The 10,198-nt window shown below is 36.0% G+C and overlaps 1 protein-coding gene across 1 annotated transcript; it reads right to left on the minus strand.

Moving 5' to 3' along the window:
- Window positions 1–2,857: 2,857 nt before the first annotated feature.
- On the minus strand, window positions 2,858–9,989 carry muc5.7 (mucin5.7). Its single transcript, XM_084953367.1, has 9 exons — window positions 9,978–9,989; window positions 9,012–9,045; window positions 8,185–8,241; window positions 6,859–6,909; window positions 6,673–6,729; window positions 4,904–5,075; window positions 4,436–4,548; window positions 4,111–4,279; window positions 2,858–3,316 (listed from the first exon to the last, which is right to left on the minus strand). Exons 1-9 carry the CDS (start codon window positions 9,987–9,989, stop codon window positions 3,217–3,219), a joined length of 765 nt encoding a protein of 254 aa, XP_084809493.1. The 3' UTR covers window positions 2,858–3,216.
- Window positions 9,990–10,198: the final 209 nt, after the last annotated feature.

Below are 10,198 nucleotides of genomic sequence, written 5' to 3' on the forward strand. Positions count from 1 at the left end.
CTGAGACACCCAGGATCAGAAACTCCAAACAGGGATAACACGCTCTCAGCATTCAATGTTTTTAATCAAGGGATCAGCTACTGTGACTGGAAACAAAATGTCCCAGACAGCTATCACGTCGGAGTTGCCAGCAGGCAAAAGCTGGCACGACTAATATGGCTTGTCAGAGTGAAAATAGCCTGGTATTGTTCGCACCTTACGTGGAGGTACAGGCATAACGCTTTTGTCTTGTTCATCTCTCAGGAGTCATGCTCTAATAGCTTTTCAGGCTCATATTGCTTTGGTGAGAGGGATTTAAAGTTGGGGTCTGACATCCCAAGGAGTCTAGGGATGGAGGCAGAGCTATTCATTTATACATAATTCAGGACTAATCAAATTTACACCGCCATGAATGTGATAAATTTGTGTCTTTAAATTAAATGCTATTTGACAGATGGATTTGGGAATTATCAAATTGCCTGGTTAAGGATTTATTAAAAATAACTCAACGTACATGGACTGCCTTGTACAGCTAAAGTGTTTTCATGGGTTGCCAAGACTGCAGCTATACCAAAATATATTAGACAAATAAACAGAAATTCTAAATAGTGTAACAAATTGGTCTTTAAATACAAGCTCCGGCTGTTAGGTGATTGCAAAGAGCTGTTCTAGATTTAAGGATGCTGAGATGCTTTCAGATGCATTAAATGTTGCTATTTTCAGTCCCAAACTCTTGCAGTTAGTGAGAAAAAGACATTTCTGATGAGGACAAATATGATGTCTTGTTTCTGTCACATAAGCTTTGATATTCAATATGTATGATATAAATGACTGCACTTTTTATGGTTAATTTCTAACACAGAATCCATTTTTATTGCATTAAAAATAAATCTACTTCTGGCATAATAAGTATCATTTCAGCATATTCAAATAGTCCATTTTCACCTCCTTCTACAAATATTTTGAGTGGTTTTAATAGGCAAATGGGTGTTATTGAGGTCATCAGTATTTACAGCTCTGCACTAAGCCCACTCTTCACAAAAATGCTGTTATCCAAGCCTCTGTAAATGCAGGGAAAAATCTGGATATGGACCAGTAGCTGGAGTGTGTGGAAGCACGGAGGAGGGTTTGAGCTCATTTATGTCCTTGCTCTTCTGGAAACGATGAAACGAGGCTGGTCCTAAACTGGGTGAGGTCATTCCCTTTCCTTTCCTTTCCTTTCCTTTCCTTTCCTTTCCTTTCCTTTCCTTTCCTTTCCTTTCCTTTCCTTTCCTTTCCTCCATTAATCATGTCTGCACACATGAAAATGAGCTTAACCCTTTACCCTGTGCATTGCTCTACTTCCACTCAAGGACACCTTGCAAGCAGCTCTCTGCACAAATGTTCTTCCTCTACTTTTAACTAAAAACACTTTTCATTCTTGAGCCAGCTTGCCTTAGCAATGGAAACATATAGAACTGAGCTCCATCCTCTCTTGTTAAGCCTGTCAGTCTTTGCTGTGAAGCCTCATAACAATTAACACTGCTGTAAATCCTTTTGTCAAATGCCCAATGAAAAAAAAAAAAAGAAATTAAAGGACTTATCCTTACCCCTTGAGTCTAACATAATTTTAATGACAGCTAAACTAAAGTATATGAATGAAAGTTGGGTATATAATATATAAGCTCATGGAAAAGAGGAGCGCAGAGAGAAAGAATGAGACGATAGGAAAGAAGACTAGGGCACAGAGGGATAGAAAGAGAGAGGGAGAAGTAGGAAGAGAATACACAAAGAAGAGAGAGGAAGGAAAAAGAAAATGAGCTTGGTTCCCTTTGTGGCACAGAGCTTCACCACTTAATCATCCCCTGGTCTATAAATAGGCCTTCACAGCCATGGAATATTGGTAGATTAATGGAAGAGAATGGAACGCCATAGTGCTGCAAAGCTTCAACACTTATGTTGCACTTCAATAATGCAAATTTCATTTTATTTTGCCACCAGTGTCAGAATTTTTCCTCTTTAGTTTTATCATGAGAAGTTGAGAGGAAAAATTTAACAGATTGCATCCGTCCTTCTCGGTTGTTTTTTTCTTTCTTTTTCATCTTTTGATATGTTGCCTATTTCAACACAGTCTTCAGCCTTCTGGAAGACAGGCGTTCATGCTCAAAGCCAAATGGCACCAAGTACAGAACTGTTGATGCAATGCAAACATGCAAGCATTAGCAAAACCCTCCAAAGAACAGATTCGTTTCCAAGAGCAGACTGTGGAAAAGTTCCTTATTTTATATTCCGTACAGTGCCCTGCAGTTTCTTTTCAGCGCCTATCACAAGTGCTCATCTCCCGAGGAATTGTTGGCGGTGTTATGGAATCACCTTGTATCTCCCTGCTCTCCGTAGTGCCTGTGTGTATGTGTGTGCATGTATATATGTATCTGTGTGCCTATATGTGTACATTCTGGGTTTGCAGGGGGTTATGTGCACGTATAGGCTTGCATCAAGAATACTTGATTTTAAAGGAAATGTGGCGAAGGTCTTATGTAGGTCAGCGAGAAAGGGAAGCTGTAAATACACTAATCCTGCACTAAAAAAACAAACTGTCTTTTTTTCTATAAATAGACATTAGTTCTACCTGTGTGTTTGCTTGTTAGTGTTGCCAATTATTTTGATATAAAATTCAGATTTACTGAGTTGTGCTTTTCCACACTTTCACTTTCCTGTCAAACAACACAGCATGCATATCACATTAGTCCCCACCATCTGCTGAAAACATATACTGTACATCTGCATAACTCACATCAAGTCATAGTTTCATGTAAGCTCAAGAGAAGAAACCGACTTGCTGTTCATTAGTGGTTTTATTCGTTTTAGTCGTTTGGTTCATTAGTCAAACAATGTCATGCTTTCATAATCACTGAAAAGAAAAGAAAGTTAAAGCAGAAAAACTTCCTCCTGTACCACTGAAAACATTTGCGTACATATTTAATACTAAATCTTCATTTTTAGCTGCTTTTGTGTCGTTCACATCACCATGGTCGCTTCAGTGAAACAAGATCATCTTTAATTTAGCAACACCTGTGCTTTTGCAACGCCGCTAAGTGAAGATGTCTGCGAAGGGGGCCCATTACAAATTCTTCCCGATATTACGCCCAGTAAAAAATGAATTATTAAACAAAAGAAATAGCAGAGGAAAATTAAAGTGATATGAAGAGGAACTTCTTTTCTCCCCACAATTCTAAGCGTGGTGGACTCGATCGGGGCTCAGTTGTTACATGGGCATCCAAAGCGAACTTTGTAGTCACTGCACTTGCCAGTAGTCTGGTCCTTATTGCGGCAAACAAATCCGTCAGTTGGATTGTACCTGAAAAAATGAGCACAAAGTAAGCTACAAATATGCTTAATGTTTTTATTTTATTTTATTATTATGTTGATAATAATCTAAAACAGGAACTTGTGTTTATTGTACAAAGACATACATATTTAGTTAGTAGGTCTAATTTGCCCACCATAAAATAATTAAAGTGCACAGAGTAAAGCACCATTTAGATGTATGGTTAAATGTACCTTGTATTCTCCAGCACTTTACTCCACAGTCAATAAGACTGGTAAAGTAATATGTAAATGTCAGTTCATTTCCACTGTTTAATGAGGCATGTTGGTTAAACCATACTTACTTTTGTTGTTGCAGTTGTCTTTTTTTTAATGATAAAAATAGATGACCTGGTTTCGCAATAGTGCTGTTGGCAGGTCCAATAAAAATGAATTTTACTCTTCAAAATGTCTTGTGTAATTTGTTTTTTTATAAGTGTAAATGCGAAATGTCTCAAACATCCTATTTAAATAAAATAAAATAATCACATGTAAATCATTTCCTGTCATGTATTACTTTTTCTTTCTCATAACACACATATTGTTCTAGTCAAACCCAGTAATACAAGAATGAATTTCGACATTATGCAGTTCCCTCAGGAAAAACGATCACCCTTACAAATATAACTGAATTCCCATTCGTTGTTTAGGAAGTATCTTCTGGCAGAACATATCTAAAATTTGGAAACTTGAGGCAAGAGGCGTTGTTGCTGAACACTGTGTTTGATCATTGGGTTGTTTGTACCACACGTGAAGCTTTGATTGTTTTATTAGGAGGCAGCTTACATGTAAAAGGTCTCCCCTGTGTAGATGGCTGGGGTCATCGTGTCAGTGGTAACAGCGTCCACATACAGAGGGTTGTCACAAATTTTGTTTTGTTTCTTCAATTCACTTAAAACCTCCCAGTCTCCTGTTGTACCAGGATCATCGCGATTAAACCAGCTGGTCCAACACACTGCAGCGAGTAAATACAGACAAAGCATATCTGTTAGAAAACTACAGAACCAAAGCAACATTTTAAATGACTGTCTATACTTTATGCAATAAAAAAAAAGCAAGAAATCAGTTTGCATTAGGAGCTTAATATTCCACATGCAGAATGTAGTGATACCTCCTCTTTCACAAAAGGGGGGATAGCAGCTGAAGCGAACACGATAATCGTTGCACTTCTTATTGTTGATCTGGTCTTTGTTTCTGCAGATGAATCCTGAAGTTATGTCATTTCTAAAAAAGAAAAAAGAAAAGAAGGAGACCAGCATGACATTGACTAAGAGCAGCCTAATGGCTGTAACCAGTTAAGTGTATTTGCATTTTTTAGACATGTTAATGCATGGTTAAAGGCATGGCAATCAAACTCTGTCAGCCCATCTGTCTGTCTGTTGATTTGTCACCACTGTGGTACAGGCTGCAATATCTCCAAAACACTGGATGGATTGCTATGGCATATGGTTCATGTCACACTTTGGTGAATCCTCAAACTGTGTCCAACTTAAACAGTGAAAATGCAAATGCTGCCAATTCCATAGAATATATCACTCACACACACTTTTTCACATATTTTTTCTTGTACTGTTCTTACTTGTAAATTACGTCCCCTGCTGCAGCCACAGTGAGCCCAGATAGAGTCTTGGCTTCGATAGCTGCTGGTCTAGGGCAGATCTTTCCAGGGTTCTCTTTGCGGAGCCTGCAAAGAGTTTCCCAGTCTCCAGATGCAGAAGGGTCGTCTCTATCGAACCATTCTGTCCAGCATCCTGGAAAAGGGTCAAATTCAGATAATTTAGCAACTTTGAAAGCTTTTCTGTAAATGTTTTCATTTGACTAAGACAAATTGTGAATGTTAAAAAAGATGGCTGTGATGTACAGTGGTGTGAAAAAGTATTAGGTTTCAGATCATCAAAGAAACTTAAATATTAGACAAAGATAACATAAGTAAACAAAAAATGCAGTTTCTAAATGAAGGTGTTTATGATTTAAGGGAAATAAATCCAAACCTACATGGCTCTGTGTGAAAACGTGATTGCCCCCTAAACCTAATAACTGGTTGGGCCAACCCTTAGCAGCAAAAACTGGAATCAAGAGGAATTTTTCAATCATCTTTGCATAATTGTTGCAACTTTGCCACATTGTAGGGTTTTCAAGCATGAAACGGCTTTTTAAGGTCATACCACAGCATCTCCTTCGGATTCAGGTCACGACTTTGATTAGGCCACTCCAAAGTCTTCATTTTGTTTTTCTTAAGCCGTCATCAATGTGCTCTTGGAGTAATTTTGGTCACTCTTGGGAAGCTTTACCGTTGTTCCAAGTATTCTCATTTTGTATATAATGGCTACTACTCTGGTTCACTGGAGTCCCAAAGCCTTACTTTCTCCCTTAATCACTGAAATCCTCATTTAAAAACTGAATTTCATATTAACTTGGGTTATCTTTGTCTAATATTAAAAATTGTTTGATGATCTGAAATATGTAAGTATGAAAAAAACATGCAAAACACTAGGAAATCAGGGGGGCAAACACTTTTTCGCACTGTAACTGCAAATGAGAAAACAAAATGTGATCTCCTTACGAATGTTGGTGGGATAGTAGCAGGGCTTTCCTGAAATGAAGAAAATGAAGAAACAGCAGAAAGTGAGACTTTAAAAATTGCACAAACTGATCAATTAAAATGCATCCATTGTTTTTCAAATACAATGAATTCGATACTTTAGACGGTGAGAAAATGAGCGTTAATACTGTGTGATTACCAAAAAAAAGAGGAATGTCCTATTTTATCAGGAAACTGATAAAAAGGATAAAATAGCTACTCCTGTGTGACAAATGAAACATTAAATTTTCCACCTTAGGAACTTAGAAACTTCACTTCACTTTGGGTTATATTAAAGTGAAGGGTCTTCTTTTGTTCCTTAAAATCAGACAGACACTCAGTAGGTTGCTTTCTAGTAAATATAAATGCTATAATGTTATTTTATTTGTGATGGTGTACAGTGCTAATGGCTTTGTGTACCTGTCAAAGTTATTTAATTAAATGTATTTAATTAAATTAAATACACCTTAAAAGATAAGATAAGATAAGATAAGATAAGATAAGATAAGATAAGATAAGAAAAAATCTGAATTTCCACTGTCACATCAACACATTTAACACATAATCCAGTAAACAGTTTAATGTGCATTTAGCAACCAAGCTTTAGCAACCAATTAAAAAATGTAGAATATAGATGTAAATGTATAGAATAATACATCATCATTTTGGGGGCATTGTTTGACATCACAATATAAGCAAATATTTCTCTCATTTCAAAGTATGCCACTGACTACACGTTGGGTGTGACACATAGTGAAGGGTCTTACCATTTTCATCCTTTTCTTCCTTTGAACTAGATTCACCGGAGTCCTGCTGTTTCCTTTCTAGTAAACATAAGAAGAATAACAGTCCTTACAGTTTATGGAGTTCCAAGGCGTTACAAAGTTCTTCCACCGTGATTAAAATACACCACACTGTATGTGATACTGATACACAGTGTTGAAGGCTCTTACCGTCTTTTTCTTCCTTTGAACTAGATTCACTGGAGTCCTGCTCTTTGCTTCCTATTAAGTGGGATAATGTTGTATTTTGTTACAGTGTACAATTCTTGTCAAATTTGAATAATTTTACAAGAAGATGCAAAGCTCTTCAACAGAGACTGAAGATATACACATTTTACATGGTATTAATCAAGTTATAATGAAGGATTTCACCATTTTTATCTTTTTGTTTCTTAGAACTGGAGCCTCTTGACTTTTCTAGTTAAAATGAATAAAAATATCTTTTGTGATTGTGTACAGTTCTGGGAGTTTACAAAATTGTCAAAATTGAATACATTTACAAGAAGCTGAAAAGTTCTTCAGCACATTTTATGTACATACACATTTGTGACATAAATCAAGTTGTAATGAAGGATCTGACCTTTTTTATCCTTTTGGTCCTTAGCACTGGAGTCAGTGGAGTTTTCTAGTAAATATAATAAGAAAATGATGTCTGTTGTGATTGTGCACGGTGATTGTGAAAATTGTCAAAAATGAGTAACTTTTACTAAACTCTTCTGCAGTGATTAAAATGATACACACTGTACTGGCATTAATCAAATTCTCATTAAGGATCTACCTTTTTTATCCTTTTGGTCCTTAGGACTGGTGTCAGGGGAGTTTTCTAGTAAATATAATCAAAAAATGATGTCTGTTGTGATTGTGCACAGTTATGATGGCACAGCTGTCAAAACTGAATAACTTTACAAAATGCTACGAAGCTCTTCTGCAGTGATTGAAATAATACGCATTTTATGTGACACTAATCATATTACAATGAAGGATCTACCTTTTTTATCCTTTGGGTCCTTAGAACTAGATCCACTGGGAGCCTGCTGGTCGCTTCCTAGTAAGAAGAATAATGTTGTGATGTTGTACAGTTCTACCAGTGACTGAAATAATACACACTGTATTGATATTAATGAAATTGTTATGAAGGATCTCAATATTTCTATTTTTACAGTTCTGCCAATTTAGGTAATTTTCAAAAATGAACAACTTTACACGAAGATACAAAACTCTGTAGCACAGACTGAAAATATATATATTTTATGTGACATTCATTAGGTTGTAATGAAGGATCTACCTTTTTTATCCTTTTGGTCCTTAGGACTGGAGTCAGTGGAGTTTTCTAGTAAATATATAATGAAAAAATGATGTCTGTTGTGATTGTGCACAGTTATGATGGCACAGCGGTCAAAACTGAATAACTTTACAAAATGCTACAAAGCTCTTCTGCAGTGATTGAAATAATATGCATTTTATGTGACATTAATCATATTGCAATGAAGGATCTACCTTTTTTATCCTTTGGGTCATTAGGACTGGAGCCACTGGGAGCCTGCTGGTCGCTTCCTAGTAAGAAGAATAATGTTGTGATTTTGACTGAAATAATACACACTGTATTGACATTAATGAAATTGTTATGAAAGATCTAACTATTTCTATTGTTTTTTGTGACTGTATACAGTTCTGCCAGTTGACATAATTGCCAAAAAACAACTTTACAAGAAGATACAAAGCTCTTCAGAAGAAAATATACACCTTTTATGTACACACATAAAACTAATTACAACATTATTCAAGTTGTAATGAAGGATCTCACCATTTTTATCCTTTGGGTTCTTAGAACTGGGGCCACTGGAAGCCTGATTTTCACTTCCTAGTAAGAAGAATAATGTTGTATTTTTGCAATTGCCAACACTTCTGAGATATTATAGTCTTGTCAGAAGCTATTAACTTTAGAAGTAGATACAAAGTTCTTCATCTGAGACTGAAATAACGTACATTGTATGTAACATTAATCAACTTGTGATGAAGGATGTTACTATTTTAAGATTGTCAAATCTGAATATACAAGTAACATGTTACAATGTTTTTCTACATTAGCTAAGATACAGGACATTGGTCATGAAATGTAGCACCCTACTGTGAAGGGTCTTACCATTTTTATCTTTTTGTTTTTCAGAGCTGGGCGCACTGTCCACCTTGTATGTGTTTTCTGGTAAACACAATCATAACATTTTGTTTTGCTAATAATGCTTTAATTGCATATTTTTTGATTAAATGCACTGCTTATAAATTGCAGAATTGTTAAAATTTAATAGTTATTGAGAACAACCCACCAAAAAGTAATCCCGCAATAATGGCAACAACCAACTGCAAGAAAAAATAGAAAAATAAATATGTTGGAATCACATAAAACTGCATTCTGCTTGTACATATTGTATTGAATGTATAAAATCCATTCTGATAATGTTGGGAAATTCTGTAAAATGCAACTGAAACCGGAATACAATGATTTGCAAATTTCATAAACTGACACTTTATTCTCAGTAGAACATTAAAAACATTTAAACTGAGTCATTTTGCTATTTCATGAAATATATCAGTGTGGTGGTGGTGTGGTCCCTGGCTCAGCTGCAAGGGAGGAGTGGTGCAGTTAGCTTAAGGGGGCGGCACCGGGAGGCAGGTGAGCCACAGGCGATTGTCTGATGACGGTGTCTCTTTTCCGTGTCTCTATGGTGAAGGCAGAGTCGAGCGGGGAGGAGGAGAGAGCTAGACTGAAATGGACTGCCTTCTTTGTGTGCATAACTCTCAATAAAAAACAATAACAGTGTGCAGAACCATCGTTTCTGGCGTGTACTTCTACAGTCAGATAATTTTAAATCTCCCACATCTGGAAAAGCACCATCAGTGCTGAAAGCTGTGAACAGGTTTTAGAGCAACATGTGCTCCCATCCATATTATGTTTCTTTTGGTCAAGGCCTTACATATTTCACCAAGACAAGACAATATTAAAGTTGAAGTGTATAGATGCTGAACTTGTTTCCCTGCAGTCCAGAACTTTTACTATTTGATACTATTTTAAATCAGCCACTAATAAGTTTAAACTTATTTCACGTATTTTATATTGTGAATAAAATGTTCGTTTGCAAAATTTGCAAATCATATCATTCTGTTTTTATTTAGATTTTATGCAGAATCCCAACATTTTCGGAATTGAGCTTGTAATGTGAAAACGTGTATTACAGAACAAAAGGAAATTCAATTTTAATTGAACTTAAAATGTATTTAAAGTTATACATTACCAGTCGCATCATGATTGTAGAGGAACCTTAAAACAAAATGACAATGAAAACTGAACTTTCAAGAGGTGCATCACATGAGATCAATATTTTAGTTTTTAATACAGTGATGTGAAAGTGTTTGCCCCTTCCTGATTTTCCAGTCTTTTGCATATTTTTCACACTTACATGTTTCAGATCATCAAACTAATTTTAATATTAGACAAAGATATCCCAAGATAATT

Source organism: Perissodus microlepis, chromosome 15 (genome assembly GCF_051167445.1).
Source record: "Perissodus microlepis isolate ML-2025 ecotype Zambia chromosome 15, ASM5116744v1, whole genome shotgun sequence".
NCBI classification, from domain to species: domain Eukaryota; kingdom Metazoa; phylum Chordata; class Actinopteri; order Cichliformes; family Cichlidae; genus Perissodus; species Perissodus microlepis.

What these genes read in the sequence shown, in the direction of transcription:
- muc5.7 (XM_084953367.1), bottom strand. An exon ending in GGAAGAAAAGGATGAAAATG is followed by an intron (nt 5,076 to 6,672) that starts GTAAGACCCTTC and finishes ACCCTTTTCCAG; the next exon opens with GATGCTGGACAGAATGGTTC. An exon ending in ACAGGGGAGACCTTTTACAT is followed by an intron (nt 3,317 to 4,110) that starts GTAAGCTGCCTC and finishes TCATTTTTTCAG; the next exon opens with GTACAATCCAACTGACGGAT.